Source organism: Arvicola amphibius, chromosome 2, assembly GCF_903992535.2.
Source record: "Arvicola amphibius chromosome 2, mArvAmp1.2, whole genome shotgun sequence".
NCBI classification, from domain to species: domain Eukaryota; kingdom Metazoa; phylum Chordata; class Mammalia; order Rodentia; family Cricetidae; genus Arvicola; species Arvicola amphibius.
This window is the reverse complement of record NC_052048.2, coordinates 54,256,128-54,279,235: the sequence shown is the minus strand read 5'-3', so window position 1 is coordinate 54,279,235 and position 23,108 is coordinate 54,256,128. Positions and strand designations below refer to the sequence as shown.

The 23,108-nt window shown below is 41.6% G+C and overlaps 1 protein-coding gene and 1 non-coding gene across 14 annotated transcripts in view; one reads left to right on the top strand and one right to left on the bottom strand.

Moving 5' to 3' along the window:
- Positions 1-23,108, bottom strand: part of Magi1 (membrane associated guanylate kinase, WW and PDZ domain containing 1) — a 609,686-nt gene that overhangs the window by 115,462 nt on the left and 471,116 nt on the right. For all 13 annotated transcript variants that reach the window (XM_038317854.2, XM_038317858.2, XM_038317862.2 and 10 more), the window contains exons 3-4: positions 18,219-18,338; positions 2,115-2,321 (exon numbers count right to left, since the gene is read on the bottom strand). In XM_038317854.2, coding sequence (XP_038173782.1) covers positions 2,115-2,321; positions 18,219-18,338 — 327 coding nt within the window. The remainder of the gene's footprint in view (positions 1-2,114; positions 2,322-18,218; positions 18,339-23,108) is intronic.
- Positions 3,652-3,758, top strand: LOC119808525. The gene has a single exon (XR_005284462.1). It is a non-coding gene; the product is annotated as a U6 spliceosomal RNA (small nuclear RNA).

Here is a 23,108-nt window from a genome sequence, read left to right as displayed (position 1 = left end):
CGTGGCTTCTACCAATACAGTACAGTATTTAAAAACAGGAAACCCACAAATAACTGAAGCTACTATCATGAATTTGGTCTTACTTTCTACCAAGAAGCCTCCTTAACATGTATGTAGAAGACAGGTAAAGGAACATGAGCCCCTAGGCTCCTGGGAACAAATCCCAGAGACCACTCCTGGAGCCAACTCCAGGGATCTACTCTTAGGGAATACTACGTGGTCTACTACAGACTACTCCTGGGCCTACTCTTGGGGTTTATTCCTGGGGTCAACTCCTGAGGTTTATTCTTGGGAGCTTATCTATGGGAACCACTTCTGGGACCCACTCCAGATGACAACTCCAGGGATCTCCTCTTGGGGAATATTCCTGTGGTCTACCAAAGACCACCCCTGGGGTCTACTTGAGGAAACTACTCCTAAGGTCTTCTCCTGGCATCCACGCCTTGGAACCACTCCGGGGGTCTGCTCCCTGTGCTGACAGAGCTGCTTCACTGAGTCTGGCCTGCCAGATACTCTTTGGGGACCTCCTCTTTGCTGTGAGTTAGATCATGATTTGCTATTCTTATCTACTGATCTACCAAGATATTAAAGTATTAGGTGTTTTTTTTTTTAAAAGAAATGGTAACACTTGTGCATGATCTGTTTTCATTTTGGAGAAGACTACAATAAGCACACAAAATATTCCCAAGGAATGAAATCAGTGGATTTTAATAAAAGTAGGCATAAGAATGGCAAATATCTTCTAGATACTGCAACTAAAGGTCAGTCACTGTCTATTCCACTCTAAATGAAAAAAATGGAAATTTTCATAGCGTCAAATTCTTAGAGAAAGTTAGAAGTACAGCCATTTTACAGACAAATGAGGCTACGTATATTGTCTGTAAAGGAAAACCACCACAAGCCAAGCCTCAACACCTAAGTACCCCTTCTCTACCCAGTATTTCTTGCAAAAAACATTGAGCTATACTATTGTTGATAATAAAATTATCAAAACTTTTTATAGCCATCTCTTAGCATTCTGAGAATACCTCTGGGAAGTACAAAAGGCCGCATATGGTGTTTAACTATAATAACCTTTCCCTGAATATCCTATCCGAGTTTGACTGGAGAGGAAGGGAGGCATAAGTCTGACCAGTCTTTCCACTCACTGTGGCTGGGTCTAACTAGATAATGACAATATGGAGAGACAAGGATCTAATGTGCTGAAAATGGATAAACCATCCATAGCTACAATTCTGAGACAGTAAAGGAGAATATAAATATAGGCAAAATGGAGGGAACAAGATAAACTTGTAAGACATATAACAATAAGCAACTCCATATACACTATAGGCCGTGCATGCGTGTTGTGGTGCAAATTTGAACTGTATAGCCATATACATATATAGTTATTACATTTTAAGCTATAGCACACAGATCAAACCCCATACTATGAAAAATACGCTCACTAACTGAGAATATGCACCCAAGCCTCTGGGTCTTCTATTGTCTTGAAGCCTCATCCTTCACTATAACTTCATAATATGTATCTTCTCAGGAGCCCACGCTCTGTAATGCAACATGCACATGCATTATAGAACCTTATAATATTTATTTTTCCATCTTTCCCCCTGGAGGATATACAGGGAAAGTTGTACAAGTTAACTGAAGACCTGATCTGGTTCCATTATATCTTTACTTAGGTGAGAAGAAGATGCTCTGGAAGCTCACCAGCATAGCCTCAACGACAGTAACCTCATAAAACAAAATTTTTATGTTTCAATTCATATTAAACAACCATGATCATGTCTCACGATCTGCCCCCCATAATAATAAATTAAAAATAATCAAGCAATAAAGTAAGGAAGTTTTTAAACATGTTGTAGTATTTTGAAGAGAAAGAAACCAGTTTGAAATTGCAGATATTTATTCCTAATGCATTAAAGATGATTTGCGTGAAGTTCAAAGATTCTCAGGAGCAAGCATGGTACGTAGACCAAGGAAATGACCACCCGTCACCCAGCACCCTGTGCTCAGAGTCTGAATCTTGACAACCCCAAACACTTTACCTTTCTGTAAAGACTCCAATTACCACTGTGGCACATCTGTTCAGAGGGAACACAGTTTCTGCTTACCTGTAAAGCTACTGTTCATTTCAGGAACATCGTCCTCCTCCTCATTCTCCGTGTGGACTATTCCAGCATTTTGCATATCATTGTAGGACTTTGTTCGCTTAGGGGTCGACTGCTTGGAGCCAGACTGAAGGCTGTGCAAGGCATCCGTCGTGATCACTTTCCCACTGACTGGCTGGCTGGGAGGTTTGGGTGTCCCATAATAGTTTCCTAGGTGATGGAGACACATTTGCATGTTTCAAAATGAATACTTTTTTTTCCAGCCCCAAGAATTCACATCCAAATCTCGTAGAGCATTAAAACATGAAGCTGGAAAAGCCAGAACATGTTGCATTTCATTTCTAGAATGGGTTATCAAAGACATCGTTTCTAGCTAGCTAGTTATGGGGTTGCAGAAGGGAAAGGAAAGCCACGTGGTTTCGATGCAAAGAAGCTAGGACAAAAACAAAAGTGGCTGTGCTGAATGGAGGCGCTTTATTGTCATGGCATTTGAATTTCAATTGGTCATCGTACATAGGCAAGCACACACGGCTGAATCAGAGCAAGAGTGAGTCTCACAGAAGACAAAATGCATTACTGCCAAGATCCTCCCAGGTCTCAAAGGTCGAGGTCTCCGTCTCTCTTCAAGAGGGAACCAGGGCACTTTGTAAACGGGGGGCAGTGAGCACCACGTGGCACCTCTTAAACTGAATGGCAGGGCTGACTATAGGGGTTATGCCAGGTAGGAACAAATCCTTGCCAAGTTCCAATAGAAAACTGTTTCACTGGTGCCCCCTGGGGGAAAACACTCTTCAAGTAATGGTCTTCCCTTGCTTCTAACCATCTTCAATTTTCCGTATTTGGTATGGGCCCCACTATCCTCTGCTATGTGAATGAATGATACATGAAGTGGATACCTTTTTTCTTTCCTTTTGAGACAGGATTTCTCTGTGTAACAGTCCTGGCTATCCTGGAACTTGCTTTGTAGATCAGGCTGGGGTCTCAAACTCAGAGAGATCCTTCTGCCTCTACCTCCTGAGTGCTGGGATCAAAGGCATGCATTACTACTGCCCAACAAAATGGATACTTTAATTTTTATAAACGTGTATTTGATTTTCATTTGTATGTTTGTTCATATGTGTGTAGTATGCTTTTATACATGGGTGCACGTACCATGTACAACTCACACCTTAGGTGTCATTCCTTACATACCATCTACCTTTATTTCTGAGGCAGGGTCTCTCCTGGCTTGAAGTTTGCTGATTCAGCTAGACTAGCTGACCAGTGAAGCCCTACCCACCTATCTCCTCCTCCCCAGCACCGAGATTATAAGCACACACTATTACAGCCTATTCTTGTATGTGGGTTTTGAGACTAAACTCGGGTCTTTTATACTTACATGACAAACACATAACTACCTACGTGCCCAGCCCCAGATATGTCTATTTTAAATTTCGTTGAATTACTAAATTCTAACTAGTAAATTCAATTAACTTTCAAAATGAGAAACAATGCTTTTAAAAAAGGTTTGTTTTTAACTTTGTAAGAGAGAGTTAATCAAGTGCTCTCTTTGACAGCACTTAGACTAATATTGGAATAATACAGAGAATATATGCAGGACCCCTGTGCAAGCATGACATAAAGCCAAAATTTACATAAGCAATATTAAGGTGGTTTAATGATAAGGCCAGCTGACATGGCAATGTGGATGGGATCTGCCCAATGGGGATTCTAGAAACCAAATTCTGCTCATCTGGAAGAGCAGCAAGCATTCTCAATAACTGAGTCATCTTTCCAACGCTAATATTTGTTTCTTTAAATTGTGTTTTGAATCAATAACTTTATGAGCACACATAAAATTATTTTCTTTTGAGATGGATGTAAGAATCCAAGCCACCAATAAACCTTGAACATATAGTTAAAAAACACAGGAGTAGGACGAGGAGCCACTGCTCAGAGCACTTGATGTTCCTACAGAGGACTTGGGCTCAGTTCCTAGCACCCATTTGGTGGCTCACAACCATCTGAACCTTCAGTTCAAGGGAATCTGATATCCCCTTCTGACATCTGTGAGCACAGGCATGCATGTGGTACACATTAGTACGGATAGGCATAACAATCATACACATAAATAAAATAACCTTAATTAAAAAAACCTAGGGGATAAAGGGCACCATGTTTAATCTCCACAGACCCCAGTCGGCAGTTTCAGATAAGCTCACACTGGAGGCCTTGGTTAAGACTTAAGTTCTCACACAGAAAGTAATCTATTGGTCTCTTATAAAGAAAAATCTTTCATATTCTCAACTTATAGGCCAAGATGTTGGGAGGAAGAAACTTGAAGGAAGGCATCCCATAGTGGTGCGAGGGGCTAACCCTTACACAAGGAAAAGCTAGCAATAGGTAACAAAGAACACAATCATCTTTCATCTCTACAAGGTCATGTAGAGACTATCCCATGCTTTCTTTAAAGGTGTGCCTAGACCAAATACCACAACTTTAACATTGAGGAGTGTTTGTGAGGTTTAGGAAATTAAGACTGTTGGCTTAAAAATAAACCTCCACCATGAATTAAACAAATAAACAAACAAACAAACAGAGATAACGCAATGCTGAATTTAATTTCAATTAGTCCCCATTACTAATATACCAAAAGACCACACTTATTTTAGAAGTACATGTTGAATGAAGGTTGATATCTACAAGTTAGAACCCACTGAAAATGGGAGATAAAGGATGGGACCTTGCCGTCTTCATTTCCGGATCATTGTTGCTCAGATTGGTGACATTCAATTGGAGCCATGCTCACAAAAATGATCATTTTAAAATTAATTTGCTCTTTGATAACCACAGCTTCTGACAGAAATAAATGACTATGAAATAAAGTTTCAAGTAATCTGACAAACACACGTAGATCTTCCAGGAGCACCTACCTGTCTGTCCTTGGTTTTCACGTTACAAAGGACTAGCAGATTTGTTGATGCACCCCAGACAGCCCACCTGTTTTCCCATGTCTACAGAGTAGTCTCAAAGACAGAGGACGTGTGCATTACCAGGTAAACAATATAAAATTAAAATTTGCCAAACATCAATAATGTAGTGTGGATTATCATAATGAATATGTGTGCATCAGCGATACTGGCAGCCTTGGCCCTGAGTGTCAATCAAGCTTGTGAGAGCGAGCCCACAGCCGCAACTCACCATTAGCTGCTTTTGTTACCCAGCACGCATCATTTTTTTCCCATTAAAAACAAACCAAACAAAAGACTCCACGTTTTTGCTCTCAACCTTAAAATTATAATGCTGAAGGAATTCATTCTGCACCTTGAATACCTGATATAAGGATGCAAGGAGATGGTCCATAGAAACCCTTACATCCATGCTGAAGTTGGCACCAGAGTGAGACTAGGCAAAAGCTTCATGATGCTGATGAGATTCTAACCTCTGAAATGATTCCTATTTCACCTTAACCACTGATGCTATGTATCTGAAGTGCCCAGCAATCATACGTGCTATTCTTTTCTATTAGGAAAAGAAACAACAAACAAAAACAAAGTCAAGCACCAGCTAAATAACCATCCACGTGGGGACTCTCAAGAACTTTCTGAGTTGCTATCCACAATAGCAGCGTGGTGACCCTACAGGATGACTTTGACAACTAAATACTAGATTTTCTAAGAAACTTTGTCAACCACAGGTGTTAAAACTATACTACTGAATTTTTTTTAATGTTTCTTTTTGCTTCATAGAAAACTTTTATGCATCAGTTTCTGAGTAAGGGGTTCAGGTTTTTACTTCAGTGATATGTTTTGGTTTATTCCCCATACACTACTGTAAAATAATGTGAATTAATATCCATTTTTTAAAAAATGTGATGTTTCTAATAGACACCAGTATTCCAAAAACAGAGAGAGACAACTGGGTGGCGTCCCCACATGCCCACACCCTGGCAATGCTGATAAGCAGCATAAGTCCAAAGCCGTCATGCCTGTCTCAGTCAAGGTTTCTACTGTTCGGCTGAAACAACCATCAGCAGCTTGCGGGAAGGAAGGGTTTATTTCATCTTACACTACCAGGAAACAGTACCTTACTGAGGGAAGTCAGGGAGGAACTGAAGGCAGGAATCTAGAGGCAGGAATTGAGCAGAGGCCATGGAGGAATGCTGCTTACTGGCTTACTCAGCATCCTTTCCTTACAACTCAGGACTGTCTGCTCAGGGGTGGCACACACCCCCCATTCCACGACTGGGCTCACCTGTGTCAATCATTATTGAAGAAAAATGTACGACAGACTTGTCTATAGGAAATCTAATCTAAGGGGAACATTTTCTCAATTGAGGCTCCTTTTCTCAAGTAACTCTAGGTGTCAGGGTGGCAAAAAACCAACCAACCCACCCAACCAGAACAAGCCCCGACACACTCATTGAATCAAGGCTGTATGCAGATAAAGTCTGCCCTTACCCTCTTCGATTGGACTCACCACATAAGCACTTTGGAGCCAAACCCAGGTCACTACCTTAAGGCTTTTGTGATAGCATGGATGAAGGAAAGCCTACAATTTCCCAAAATCCTCACAGACTTTGTAAGCTGACCTTTGAATCAACTCCTTTTGGATGCATCTGTCTGGACCCTGGACATTTGGTCAACAAGAGTGTAGCATACAATCTTTCCCATGTAACTACAGGCAGGCAGGTGGGTCACGTACTGAGTTCCATGGCTACTACACGACTCTGTTGCCTTGGAGTTTGAATCCAAACTGTGCCTTCCAAAAAAACTCCATCTTTTCAAAAACTTCCAGTGTAATCTAAGTAGGCCAAGTCCAGCCAAGGCAGAAGCACAGACCTTACAGAGAACATGCAGCATACACAGGAGACCCCATGCGAAGGACAGAAATAACTGAGGTACTGCAAATGATCAGACAATTAATTAAGGTTATTGCTTGGCAGGTTGCATCATTCCTATGAGCCCTGAACCTGGCTGTCCCACAGTCTCCACGTTACCCAACAGACACTTCCTGAGGTGCCCGGGCTCCAGCCCAAGTGGGAATGTATTTCTCTTCCTCTCTGCTATTTTCAGAACAGGTTCTACAATAAAATCCAACAAGGGTGGTGGGGAGGGAGAGAAGGGAAGGCAGGGAAAGAGGAAGGCAAAGCTGGCCTTAATTAACAGGCACAATCTATGTGCCATGACCAAAGCCAAAGAAAATACTTTCTAACTCACACTTACAAATTAATGAGGGCTGCAAATCAATGTTTAAGAGTTTTATGAAACATTTAAGGAAGACTGCACTATGCCTGGATTTTCAGCAAGAATGAATCAAATCTGTGCGGCTTCTCAACTTACACAAAGTTATAATTTCATTTCTATCCTTGGAGAGAACCTTTATTCTAAGCACTAAGCTACATACTAGCAGTAAGACATAAAGATACAAATCCCTTTACACAGCAAATATCAGTGTTCTGAAACTTAACAGGCAAACAGCAGCCTAGGAACATTAATTGCAGATGCTGTTCCCATAGGTCAGGGTAGGCCTGATATGCAAGATTCCAACCAGTGTACAGGTGATTCTGCCGCACCTCAGGGTCTCCACGTTCAGACAGAGAAAACCATCCCCCCTTTCGTAGGAGAGGAGCACAGAGGGCTCTTGTAGGGTGCCACTGTTAGTTCAGCATGAGGAAACCCTTTTCTGTTCTAAAGCTAAGCATCTGAAAATAACCAAAAGCCCAGGGCGGTAGTGACAGTCCCTGAGTGAAACACAGACGGAACGTTTCCAATGAGGGCAGTGTCAACCGCAAGTGGACGAAGATCCCTTCTGCTTTTGGAGGTAGTGTTATAAAATCTCCACTCTCCTGTACAAGCACAGAGAGACATCTATATGCTCCACGAACACAGACATCCAGCTCATCTGGTTTTTCCCTGGCCTCATGGCCCTGCGGCCTCTGGCCCTGCCCACCCTCCAGGCTGGTCTCCAGCTGCCTTCTGCACGTTCTCTCTCTCTGACTCCACAGGGCTCCATTCAGTAGCCCCTCAAACTGGGCCCCCTCAGCAGCTCATGGTTCTTGTACCCACCTTTTGTCTCTCGTCCTTACTACTACCTGTCCTCAGGACATTATCTGTGACACCACAGGCTGGATCGAAGCCACACTTTGATCAGCCCTGCTGTGTTAACGGGGGACACACACCGCTCCCTTTCTAACGTCTTCTGCCGCATGTATCGAGCGGTTTGACTTCACATCGGTTCTCACTCCTGGGTTATAAATTCTCTGTGGCAGTAGCCACTACTGTTTCTGTGCACCTCTGTGTTCCCCGAGGGCTGCCACAGTCTATAAGGTACACAGTGTCACTCAGCAATACTTTGCAGAAGGCAGAAAGGAACAAGCAGTGACAGCACACATAAACCCCAGCCGAGGATCATCCTAGACACCAGTACTGCGGATCCAGTTTTAAATGACATGGCTCTTGGCATGTCTTTCCACTCCATTAGTGACTCCTGCACAGCACATCCCTATGCTCCTCTGCCATTATGACATTCAAAAACCTTCCATCACTTTCTACTACCCCTTTTCCCACATGCCCCACCCTGTAAACATATATTTATATATAAAGAGGATAATAAACCAACATCCTGTAATTAGATGTTCCTCTGTACCCATGACTTTGAGTATGAGACCAAAGAGGAGACAAGCTAGTATTTATAGTTATCTTGCAGCAAAAAGGAACCAGTAGTCTCATTTTTCAGTTAAAGAAGATGAAAGCCACATAATTTGTCAATGATGAAGGGCATTAAAACATAGATTTGTTTGTGTCTAACACCCTCACACTCAACTCCAGAAATCTCTTAGGATCTCTGAGCAAGAATATAATAAAATTTCCCTAGCTCTAGCCTCACCATCTTCAAATTCAGGGAAAAGCCAAAGACAGCACAGGTTTCATTTGGTTACTTTCATTATCAACAGAGAACATTCCACAGCACAGTTTGCCAACAGAGCTTATCACAACAGACGGCTCCCAGGGCCCGCCAAAGAACAGGACTCCAGACGGTCTCATTTTCCTCAATGGCAAACATGAACTCTCTTCACCCCACTTTATATCTCTGTCCCCCAAAAGTATACTGCTGGCAGCTGCTTTTCTGCAGATCTTCTAGGAAGCAAAACAATCCCATTATTGAACACTGACATCCCCTTCCTAATTAGCATGCAGAAATATGCAACACAAAACTCCAGTCTCAAATGTCACCCTGGCACTGCACTTCTAGGCTGAAGGAAAACCTTTGCGACGCTCCAAGTGTATAATCAGTCTCTTCTACCCAGAGGCATTTGTAAAGCAGGCATGTTCAGCACCAGTCCCACTGAATAGTTCATCCCTTGCAGACGCTCTCCCAGGGAAGTCCCAAGGGTGGGCACTAAGGCAGCAACCAGGATTGTTGAGTAAAAATATCAGCAGGAGGAAAAAAAAAGAGCAAGAACCAACAAGGATAGTTCAGTTGCTGTATTTCAAGTATGATATCAAAAAAATTAGCTCAGTGCATAATTAGAAAGTCAGGCCAAGGGGTTTATTTTTATTTTCTCTGATTCGCTTTGCTTCCTCGTCTGTCCAGGAAAAGGACAAGAAGCTGGTTTGAGCTGGTTCAAGATGTGAAGCGGATCAGTGACACACCCTACTAACAACTTCTCTGCCTAGCAGGAGAGTCTGTTGGGAGTACATGCAGCTGTCAACAGCTACAGCTGGTGAGGGGACAGTCCCACGATAGAGTCCTTGCCTACTCCTTAAACCTGGTCCAATTACAGCATTGCTTTACTTCTTTTTGGAGACAGGGTTCACTAAGTAATCTAAAAACCATGCTCCCCTTGCCCCCTTCTCTCCGCAGTCAGCTAGTGTTTATTATCTTAGCAAATGTTAGCAACATAAATCCAGATCCAGAAGACAAGATTACTGTTACTTATCTCTTCTTTACATCACCAAATTCATCTCTTTGGTTACACTAATCCTCTAGATTCAACCAACTGACTTTACTACCATCACCCATGCAGTTCTAGCTAACCAAAGCACCAACTGCCAGATAAAATGCAGAGTAGGGTGTTCTGTGATGTATGTATGTACACAAGCATATAAATGTGAGTTCTGGAGCATGTGTGCCATGAACATGCATGTTTGTGGGAGGTGCTATGATGTTCCTTGCCTTCCATCTTGTCTTGAAACAGGGTCTCTATTGGACTCATCGTTGTACACTCCAGGCTAGCTGGTCCATGAGCTTCCAATGGGTATCTCATTTTTGTCTCCCATCTCAGTGGGGGAGTGTTGAGGTTATAGACACATGCCCTCTAGTGCCCAGGTTTTATGTGGATTTGTGCTACTGTGTCAAGCTTTCTAAGGATTCTGGGGATCTAAATTCAGCTCAATATGGGTTTGCTGAGGTTCTTCTGTGGGACTTTACTTCTCCTTGAATAATTTTTTATTCAGAAATGGTACTGAAATAAATACGGTGGCCAGCTACTGTGGTAAATTTAAAAATTCAACTTTTAAAAAATTATTCTTGGCCTGGTGGTGATGGCACACGCCTTTAATCCTAACACTCAGGAGGCAGAGGCAGATGGATCTCTTTGAGTTCAAAGTCAGCCTCGTCTACAAGAGCTAGTTCCAGGATAGGCTCCAAAGCTACAAAGAAACCCTGTCTTGAAGAACCAAAAATAAAGTTATTCTTTTTAATATTTAGTGTGTGTGTGTGTGTGTGTGTGTGTGTGTGTGTGTGTGTACTGTAAGGGAGGGAGAGGGGGCAGTATATATCCAAAAGGATCAGAGGCATAAGATCTCCCAGGAACTGCAATTACAGGCCACTGGGAGCCACACTGGAAGCTGTTAACTTAACTTGGGTCCTCTGCAGGAATAGTAATTGCCTTTAACCTCAGAGTCACCGCTCTAGCCCCATGTATGAATTCACAGTAGCTGCAACAGCATGCACCAAACCTGTGGAAACCCAAGCCAGAACAAATCCCAGCATGACAAATGGGCTGGGCACATCATTCTGACTGTGGGCCTACTGACGTGATGGGCCTTTATTTAGTGTTCTTGAGAACACTAATCTGAACAAAAGCAATCAAATCCAATTATTTTGAATGCCATATTTGAGACTACTCTGTATAGTTTGGTTTGTTTTTAAGGAGAAGGGCTGTTTCAGTTCATAGTTTCAGCCTGCTCAGCTCACAGCATCTGGAAGTAAAAAGAGGAAAATAAGAGCACTCTGTTGTAATACCAGGCTCTTCCCTGTTCCAACAAGGCCAAAAAAAAAAAAAAAAAAAAAAAAATCCAGATGGCAAAAAAGGTGGGGGGAACCTGGGAAGTAAATACATACACTCGACTGGCAGATGCCCTGGCTTACAAGGAGGAGGTGGGAAGACACTGTGCAGAAATTTCCCTAAGTTGTGCATGCTTGCCAGCTCTAATACTGACTGGGAGTGTACCTGTGCCAGGCACTCAGCTAAGCCCTTTGCAATTGCTCCCTCATTGAGGCCAGCTCACATGGAAGCACTGTAATCTCCAAGAGGAAAATGGAAACTGAGCAGAAAGTGACTTGCCAGAGGGGATACAGCTCCACGGCTGAGATTCAGGCACAGGTGGCTTTAGGCTGCTCCTGAGTGTCTCTCGCCAGACACAGCCACTGTTGAGGGATGGTCCAGGGGCAGCAGGGGAGAGCAAAGCCTCTGGGGATCTAGCAGCATTACTCTTAGGGCGGTAGCTGGCATTTAATAAAAAATTCATTTGCTCTCAGCTTGCAAAAGTCAAACTCTAGTTGGTTCCAAAAAGTGAAGCACCTTCTCATATGGGTGTAAAATTAAACTAGCAAAAGGTCAAAGGCTGGAGAGCAAGCAGAGAAAAATGCATAAAGAAGTAGAAAGGGTTGAATTGGTGTATTAGAAAACTTCACTTCTAAAACAACCAACCAGCATTCATAGAAATACATTTGAAGACAATTAGGTATTTTCTGAAAGGTATTTGCTTCCCTTCTGTGGGGCCGGGAAGTCAGTGCAGCACTCACAGGCTGCCTGTTACAGCCAGGATATCCTTGGGGTTGAGAAAGACTTTTGGATCTGAGCTGGGTGCGGCTCCTGATCAGACCCGGCACTGTAATTTGGTTATAGGGTAACTCCATTTTAACTCTTTTCATATATGTGCATGTATATATTTTAGGAAGCTTCTATAGTGGTAGATTTACAAATGATTTTTTTTTGGAAGATCATTACTGTTATTTATTTCTCCCCAAGTTTCTCCTCTACCCAACCCCGTGTTAACCCCTCCTGTTCCATTATTACTCTTTAGCCCTTTATACTACTGAGTTCTAGTGCCCTTCCCTTGAAGGCTCTTTTCACAGTCCCTTACTTATTTGCTGACATTTATGAATATTACAAACAAAGCATACATATCTGAAAGTTCAAAGCTAACATCCACAAAAGAGAAAACACGTTTCCTTCTGGGTCTGGATTACTGCACTTGGAATGATTGTTTCCAGCTCTATCTACTTAACTGTAAATTTTATAATTTCATTTTTCTTAATATTTCATTGTACAAATATTCCATATTTTCATTATTTATTCATTATTTCTCTCATCTTGTTATAACTTTGGTATGCCATATATTTTTCTCATCCATCTCTTTTAGATTTTTTAGTTGAGGGAAATACAAATTTTAAAAGTATGTTGATGATTTTCTCTGAATTTCTTCAGTATATACTGTGATGTCTTCCTTCTTATTACCGATTTTATTCATTTGGATCCTGATACCCTCTTTTGGTTAATATGGCTACCATAGTGCCAACCTTGTTAAATCTTTTCAAAGATGCAGTTGTTGTTTTTATTCTTTTATTGTTTTATTTCTTTCTGTTTCTATCTCATTAATTTCAGCCCCAATTTTAATTATCTTTCTGACTTAGTTTGATCTTTCTATTACTGTGATAAGACACGATCAAAATCAACTAGAGAAGGAAAGGGCCTGATTTATTTTATAGCTTAATGTCCATCATGAAGGGAAAGTCAGGGCAAGTGATCAAGACCACAATCTAGAGGCAGAAACTGGAGTCAGAACACAGAAGGACATTCCTTACTGGCTTGCTCTCTATGGCTGGCTCAGTTGGCTCTCTTACACAACCCAGGACCACTTGCCGGGGGATAGCATCACCCACAGAAGGCTTGGCCCACCCACATAAATTATTAATAAAGAAAATGCCCCCACAGACTTGCCTACAAGCCAGTCTTATGGGGGAATTTACTCAGGTGAAGTTTCCTCTAGCCAAATGACCCTAGCTGTGCCAATACTCTTCTTATCTTCTTATACACTGCTTTTGGGTTTGTTTTGTTTGGAATTTTCCAAGGTCTTCCAGGGCAACATAGTTATTAGTTTGAGGTTTTTCAGATTTTTTTGACACAGGTACATGGTACTATAAGCTTTCCTATTAGCTTTTCACTACATCACACAGACTTTGGAATGTTGGGTTTTCATCTTCATTCATTTCCTTCTTGATCACTTACTTGACCCAACTGTCATTCAGTAGTGTGCTGTTTAGTTTCCATAAGTCAGGTGTGCTTTCTGTAGTTTCTACTGCTGTTGATACTCAGCTTTATTCTCTATGGTCACAGAACACAGTGTGTGATTCACTTGTTCTATATTTGTTAAGACTTGCCTCGTGCTATAATGTGGTCTATTTTGGAGAAAGCTTCAAGAGCTGCTGAGAAGAGAGTCTAATCTTTAGTGTTTGAGAGGAATGCTCTATGGGTAATCTGGTAGGTTGATTTGATTCAATGTACTTTAACTCCAGAGTTTCTGAGTATAGACTCCCCTTCAGTGGCTTGTCTCCTGTTACGTGTGCAATTGAAACCACCCACTATCACCATGTCGGGATTAATCCGTAGCTTTAGATCTAATAGTGATTCTTTGATAAAATTGTCTGTTCCTGTATTTGGTGCATATATGGTTAGACTGTTATATTCTATTAGTAGATTAATATTTTGATGAGTATGAAGTATTCCTCCTTATCTCTTCTGAGTAGTTTGGTTTGAAGCTTATTTTTTCAGATATTAGATTAACTACTCTACTTGATTCTAGTTTCATATCTTTTCCTTTTACTTCACCCTAAGGTGGTATTTATTATTGAGTGTGGCGTGTGTTTCCTGGAAGCAACAAAAGGTACCCCATTTTCTAATCTGTTAGTCTGTGTGTATTTGCTAGGAGTTGAGACCATTAAGAATTATTGAGCATGCCAGGTAGTGCTGGCACACGCCTTTAATCCCAGCACTCAGGAGGCAGATGCAGGTGAATCTTTGTGAGTTTGAAGCCAGCCTGCTCTATACGAGCTAGTTTCAGGACAGGCTCCTGGTGTCCTGGAGTCCCTTGATGTTGTGTCTGTAACTTTTTGCTGTTTTTAATTTAATATATTCTTTGACTAAGTGATCCAACTCTTCTGGATTGTCTGAAGACCTGACGTTCTCACTTTTCCTTGATCCAGTCTACTGATGAGGCTGTTCTATGAATTTTTTTATTTCAATTCCTAAAATTTTTGAGTATTATTTTTGTTTTTTTTTCTTCTGAGCTTCTCTCTTACTAAGTTCTATTTACACAGTTTGAATTGCTTTTATTATTTCATTCAACCGTGTTTTCACTATCTTTATTCCATTATTTATTCAGATCCTCTTTGAGTTTTTAATTATTATGTTATTGTTATTTTAATATTTATTCCAGTATTTATTCAGATCCTCTTTGAGTTTTAATTATTTTGTTATTGTTATTTTAAAAATCACTGTCTTGTACATCATCTAAGTTGCTTTTCTTAGGACCATTACTCTAGGAGGGCTGATTTTTGATGGTGACCTATTGGATTGGTTATCCAGGTTACTTGTGTTTTGGTGATGGGACCTAAGCATCTGGGATTAGGTGTTTGGTAAGGTCTCTTGGTATGGATACCTTGCCTTTCCTTTGTTGAGTGGGTGTTTAAGATCTCTGTTTACTACTATAGCAATCTGTAGAGATGTAGACTTCAGATTAATTTCAGGAGAGTTTAAGGGTTAGTCTTGGGGCAATTCATTATTGATGCCTGATGGGACATTAGAAGCAATCCCAGTTCAGCTTGGGCTAAGAGGTAATATCGAAGAATAGGAGAGGGCCTCTGTAGAATTAGAGGGGAATCGCAGAAGAGCCTGGGGGAGGGGAAACCGTGATCAGAATATATCATATTAAAAACACCTATTTTTAATAAAGAAAAACCCCCAAACCACAAAAACCCCCACAACCAAACGAACAAAACAAATTCCATAATATACTGCATTGTCATATTTTAACTAATAATTAGTTTGGCTTCTAATAGTGATACAATCAAAAGTGGCAATGTCATAGATTTAAAAATATATATGTCTGGGTATAGTGGCACACATCTTTAAACCCAGACTCGGGTGCCTGGTCTATAGAGTGAGTTTCAGGACAGCCAGAGCTACATAGTTAGACCATGTCTCAAAAAGGGGGGGGGGAGAAAAAAAGAACATAGAAGGAGAAGGAGGAGAAGAAGATTCTTGAAGTCAATCCTCAGGAGTCTGCTTAGGACTACCTGTTAGGCAGCAGAAATGGGTGGAATTGACAGTGTGTGCATGGGGTTCCCTATCTGAAGAATAGGATCTGAGGGCCTATACACGACACATGATTCTCAGGCAGGGGAGGGGGTTAAGTAGAGTTGTAGTGGAGTCTAGGGATAGGACGTGGACTACTCAGGCAGATTTCAGGAGCAGGTGGAGTAGGTCATGAGAGTGTAGGGTCCCTTCCTGCAGAGTGCACCATGGACATGAATGGATTTGGCAGCCCCAGTCTAGAGTCCCTACCTGGAAAGTGGGCTAGGCAATGGATACAGTCTTCAGGCAGGCTGGGGTAGAGGCAGATCAATAATGATCTTCCCATTTATTTTTTTTTTAATCTTAAGGTTTAAAATTTCTTTATGATTATCCAATACACATTTTAAAAGCTTGTATAGATCCACAATACAATTATGAATAAATTAAGAATTTAACCTAGTTAATTGTATCATATTAAGCTCTCTGTCTCAACACTCCAAAGAATCATCAAGCTATAATATTGTTTCAGAAAAATATAACATTTTAAAGACATATAAATGGTCAACAAGTCCCTAAAACTATCTTTAGTATCAGTCATCACCAAAACAAATCAGCACCATAACAAGGTATTGTCCCACTTCAGACAGAGCAGCTATTACTAAAAGGACCAGAAGTAGCACACAGCAAACCTGCAGAGGAAAGGGATTCTTGAACAATTAAAATAAAATGTATATACAAGAGAAAACAGAAGGTACAGAGTATAAAAAAATCACTCCCCCCATGTTTATCATTGTTCACAATGGTCTGGCATGGCGACAACTTGAGTGTCCATCAACAGACGAATAAGAAAACACAATTTATATAAACAATGAATTATTATTCACCCACAAAAAGTCATGAAAACTGGGGCTAAGGATGCAGCTCAGGTAGTAAAGTGCTTGCCCAATATGCCAGAAGCCCCAGATTGATTCTGCAGCACCTCATAAAACAGAAGGGGTGGTGAAAGTTGTTAGCGCAGCAATGAGAGGTGGAGGCATGAGGATACCAAGTTCAAGGTCATCTTCAGCTACCTGCTGAGTATCATGCAAGTCTGGATTACACGAGACTCTCTTCAAAAATAAAAACCCATCCTTGGTGTCAACATGGATGAGCATGGAGGACATTTGACTAGGTGACTGTGTCAGACACAGAAGGACAAATACCTCATGTTCTTACACGCACGTGCAAGACAGGGAGATGTAACAGGAGAGATGAGGAGAACAGCAGCCATCAGAGGTTGGGAAGAGTGTGTGAGACAGAGAAGACAGTCAGCAGTAACATGGATGCAATTATGTAGAATTTCCAATTTCCTATAGCATAATAGAGTAACTGTCGCTGCCACTCATTAGTTATAAATTTCAAAAGAGCCAATATAAATAATTATGAATATCCCTAACACAAATGATCAGTGTTAAATGATAGGCATCATTTATAGCACCCAGCCTTGTATTGAACTTATGACCTTCTGTTTCCATGTCCCCAGCCCTGGGATTCTAAGTGTATGTCAAGCGTCTTTATCTGATTCTCACACATATATGAAATATCAGACCTGAATGTCAATTAGAAAAGAAGATATTTAGAAATCAGCTATGGAAAACTCACATGGAGAGAATTAGCTATATAAATTATAATACAACCCTCAAACAGGTAAGAAAATGTAACTTTTCCCCGAATTCGTTTTGACATAGAAATTTTATTTGTGGAAACTTAACTGTTGCTGCAGATAATGACCATGTTATTAAATATAGTAGTGTTCCGAACGAGCAAAAATAACAAATATTTGTAAATAATCAAAATAAATCTTCAAAAGTTAAAAATAACCCAAAGTGTTTACCCAGAGAGAGAAAACGATATAATTATGGTACATTCATATGAGGTGATTTGAGAAAGGGAAACAGGAAGTTGTCTGTTACTGAATGATAAGGATCTATTAAGATATAACAAGAAACAGGAGCGCAAGGCACCAAAAGCATGCAATGCACACCGTCCTCTGTGTACAACAGGAAGAAACACAAATACACACAGAGGTACATGCACGCATGCATGTGCATCCTCAGACTTCAAAGATTAATCAGGAGCTCTGGCCATCAGTCATACTGCTTATGACACTGAATCCAAGTCAGACAGGCAGCGCCTGGCAGAGGAAGGGGTACTCATTGATGTTTCTTTATGAACAGTGCAGACACACTTCCAAGTAAAACCAACTAGTGGTACACATAGGATTTCATTTCTTCAAGATAAAAACAACAACACAAGGTCCCATTGTGATGACCTATGATTCAGGGAAGCAGTACAAGTGTCCATATCAAAACATAAACGTCAGTCCTTAAGTTTACAAGGTAAAGAGAAGAACTATCTGCAAAGAGATCTCTCAAGCCTTTCCACATCTTATTAGCATGCACTACATTAAGGCAGACAAGTCTCTTCTTTAGACTCCCCAGAGTCTAAACACTCTGTCTGGACCACTGAAGGCACTCGGGATGCCGCAGGGCGGCAGTGAAGCTCACCTTCATAGGTGCCGACTTCCAACAGGGTTCCGCTCTGCTCGAGGTCCAGGAACTCTCTCACACTCAGAAAGCTGTAATCCACGCCAGGCACTTCTCCTTCTCTGGGAGACCGGGTTGTGCCTGCAGCAGAAAATACAAAGGTGCAGGATGTCATCAGTCCATTAGAACAGGGAGTTCCAACCTGAGCAATTAAACAAACCTGCTCAGTAAGCTGCTCTGCCTAGAACTCAAAGAGGGGCCCAGGAAAAGCAACGTTCTCATGGAACAGCATCCCCAATTCCTCCCTTCTTCCCTCCAACAGGGGGGAAGGGAAACAGGTAAGGCAGAGACACTGTCAGCATTTATTTTTAAATGTAGCAAGCAAATGAAAAATTGAATCCAATGGCACACAGACAATGTTCATAATTATCAGCTTTTAAGACTACAATAAATAATACAAAGTTATCTACCCTAAGTCCAGAGCCTAAAGGGTTTGTATTGTTATCTTGGGTCTTGAAGTCCTTGTTCACAATGCATCTAGCAAATTCCAGTGTAATAAGCCTTTGCAGAAAATGACACCCATTGCTTAGGCATAGCCCTGTAGAAATGTGACTGCTCAATCTCTGCTTGGACATCTCCCAGGGATTAAAATGCTGCATTTCTCCAGGTAATTATAATGATCAATAAAAAGTGGACACCCATGAGCTCCGAGGACAGATGGAGGACAGTGTGGACGAAAGGGAAACTCCCCGTGAATGAATCTGTTCACACTCTCAACGGCTAATCAATGTATCCATTTCTCCTAGGAAATGACACGGGCCACAGAGAGCATTTAAGACATTCTCCCTAGGCTCTGAACTGTAAAACTATCTATCACACTTCAGCACGGTGTCAAGCAAAGAGGAGAACAACAAGGGAACATGGTTCACATCCACACCAAAGGAGAAAAATAGTAAGATGCAATCACACAGTATGTCCTGGGAACCTGTGATTATGTTATGGGAAACAAAACCAGACCAATACAATAAGTTCTCTGCTCCTATGTAACCCTCGCAAAGCCTAGAGCTAGGGGATGAGACTCGAGTGGAGGTCACAAGGCATCATCCATGGTGGTTGGTGATTTATCATTAGCCGGAGTAATAATCAGGGTTTGTCTTCTTGCCAGAACTCCCTCCTTACAACTGTAAAGCAATGAAAGAAGCAACTGTATGCGAGCAGTTCCAAAACCCTCAGTGCAGCACGCGTCTGATCCTGTCCCTGCATAAAGCGGCATCCGCACGTATGTCCTGTGTCGCTGTGACGTCCTCAGGTTAAACCCCTCAAGAATTATTGCATAATCTGCTCAGGTTGAAACCATTTCTCCAAATTTAAAAACCTTAAATCCAAATGTCTCATAAGATAGCATCAAAATTTTTCACAGAATGGTAGTTTCTCACACCCACAACATTGCTTTGGGCAAAGAGGCTATTGGTGCCACCCAGAACTCAACTCCTGTGTTCTTTGCTGGTTGGTTTCCCCTTCTGGTACTGAGTGAATAAAGGCATAGTGTGGGTCTTTAAACTTCTCTCCCAGTGATGACAAGTTAAGGATTATTGGTAATGCTTGCTTAGCATACTCTATCCCCAGAAAGGTCAATCAATCAATCACCAGACACCAGAACACAGTTAATACTGGAGAAAACCAAGATCAACACATAGCACAGGAGAGCAGAGGCTGGATGGGAAGGACAAGTTCAAGGTCTGGTTCTCTACTGACAGTCTCGGGCATGTTCCTTAGTTTCTACTACTTAACAGTGTCCTTTTGCAAGACAGGGTTAACAATGGTACTTACACCACAGGCTTGCTGAGCAAGTCTGCCGAGAGAATACCTGTGGTCAATAGTAATTGTTAGTGGGGACTGTTTTTATATTCTTAAAATTAAATGAGTTTATAGAGTCTTATATTTCCAATGCCACGATAGCAAATTGCAATTAAACAATATGTATGCATGTATATGATGCCATTGTTTGTCTCAATTATTTAATAAGCATTTCCTGAGGTCCCAATGCATGCCAAGTGATGATAAAAGCACAGAGAAAGGATTGGTAAATGAGGCAAAGTTCATAAGAAAACTGACTATTTTACTGTGAGACAGAAAATATGTATGTAAGTAGATAAGCACAGAGTATAATTTTGGGTAAAAAGAATGTATCTTAGCGCCATGCTGGAAAGTGGAGGAAGGAGGCACCTACATGGTCATGGTTCATAAGTGGCTCTAACTCCAGTCCCAGGGGACCAACAGACGCCCTCTTCTGACCTCCAGACACGTGCAGGCAAACCATCAATATACATAGAAATGAAATGGTGTGTGTGTGTGTGTGTGTGTGTGTGTGTGTTGGAATTCTCAGGGTCAAAGCCAGGTCTGAGAAGGCCCAACAAGCTAGTTTGATTAGCCATTCTCCATATGCTAACAGAAGAGACAAGTTGTCAAGAAAAGCAGAGAAAGATGGCAGACCAGTGTAGCCCACTGGGAAGAGAACAAGTAAAGACGAGCCCCAGATCCATCTTCAGGGTGCTGCCATGAGGATTAGGTTTACATGGAGAGTGAGAGGTATGTGTAGCTAAGCAATTCCCGTCAATGTGGGATCATGACCATCATGTTCAAATTCAGTTTGGGGAAGCCCACTGTTCCAACAGTCTAGTACTACAAGTGTCTCTGTTTTAAATATCCTCTCTCCTGGCAAGAAGCTTAGAACTACTCTGCCTGCATTTTAAATATAAACATAAAGTACCTTGCTGGTGAACTCAACATGCTATGTAAGAGAGAACAATGTAGACTTTTTTTTTTAAAAAAAAAAAAGAGTGTAACACGGACAAATTGACGACGCCATTTATAAAAGTTGAAATCATGGAATCACAGAAGAAACTGTTGCAAGAGGGAGGGCCAGAAAGTTTACCTCGGTCACATTCAATTTTTGATTAGACACTTTGGTACAGAGACTTGGAGGAACAGTGACCTTGTAAATCTGAAGGTCAGGTGGAGATTGAGAAATTAGTTATCAGTTATCAGCAAGTCAGGAGCATCTGAAGGCAAAATACTGAAAAAGAAAATCTGAGTAGAGTGTAGAGGAAAAGAAGCCAAGAAGCACTGGCTGGACTATAAAACCTTCCACTATTTACACTAGGAATTGGAGGAAGATTCTAGAAGATAGCTGAGCAGGAGTCTGAAAGGAAGAAGCAAAGGAGCGTGAGGTCCTGAAGCCAAGAGCAAAACTTGTTTAGTCGGCAACTTGTAAGATGCAACAGCCAACGTTATCCTGGTAAGACACAATAGCCAATGTCACCCTGGTAAGACACAACAGCCAACGTCACCCTGATAAGACACAATAGCCAACGTCATCCTGGTGAGGCGCAACAGCCAACGTCACCCCGGGAAATCCCAGTGCGGGGCACAAGTAGAATCTCCGGACATGCTGAGAGGATCTACCCTACGTCTCTTCTCACGGCACACTCATACTCAGTTTCCATCCTCACAGTCCATCAACCCAGTCCATTCAGAAGAAGACAAGGGGAAAATAAACCAAACAAAAGATGCCCTGAGTCTTAAAAGGCTTCCTAGACCAGAGAGTGTTGTTTTTCCCTTTGCCTGCTCTGGCTCATATTTGCCGATTTTTTTTTTTACATGTAATCATATCCAATTTGCCAGATTTACTTTAAAGACAACCGTCACCCCTGGGTCTTCATTTCCTGAAAGGATTAGAAATAATCAGGAACTTCAAACATTACATTTTACAGGAAAACTGAAGCTACTAGAGACTCTGTCTTCCCAAGAAAACAAATCTGCTTCAAGCAGCTTTTGAGCCGCAGGGAGGACGCGGGAAGGCGGGTGAGTCTCCACCCCTTGAGCGCACAGGGCTTATTACCCAGACGAAACCTGTCCTCACTATAGGCTACCAAGAGGGCTACTCCCAGGGATGCTCTGAGCAACCCACTCTGGGTCTGGGCCAACTTCCCAGGATCCATTCAGAGAGGATGCTGGGGAAAAAGGCCACAGGGAGGGGCCCCGCCTCCTCTTTTCTTGTAATAGAATGACAGGCTGCTGGCTGGACACACGCCTGACAGATGGCATTTCAAAGGGATTTCGGGAGCCATCTGGGGTGGGTACAATTATTACAAACCATGCTTCTAACAAAGCCAGAAGGGTTACTTCCTGAAAGAAGAGAAGGAAAACAAATTCGATCATGTTAGGAAGACACATAAAAATATACCAGGCTAACAAACTCCGATTATCTGCAGCCTAAAATGGTACCTTCTGTTTGTCGAGCTGGAAACAGGTCAGCAATATCTTCCAGTTATCAGCTTTAAGCTCATAAACACAGTGTTTCCCCTCTTCGAGAAAAGGAGACCATCTAACCCTGAGGAAACAATGGCTTCTAGCTCCTAGATGTTTATTTTAGAAAGGCACCAAGCATTTAATCAACAATATATTTAATTTGCATAAGAAACCACAGAAGTAGGATTAATATTATAGTCATCTTATTGATAAAAAATTCTGAGATTCAGATGGGGGAAATAACCCATCCACAGAGATATGAAAGGTGGGCGAGATTAAATGATTTAAGTCATTTAATGTGATTTAAATGACAACGGTTTATATCATCTCTCATTCTAAACTAGCCTTGTCTGACTAACAGAAGTTCTGCCGTGTGGAAAATGGTTCATTTTGGTGCTGCCTGACATGCAAGCTCTACCCACATGTGCCTGTTGGAAGTGATTAGTGGGTCTGGGAAATGGCTCAGAGAACACAGTGCTTGCCGTGCACACATAAGGACCTGGGTTCAGATCCCTAACATCCACATAAAAGCCAAGATGAGAAGAAATTCAAGGCAATAATTGCAGTATAAGAATGGGAAGCAGAGCGCAATTACACAAG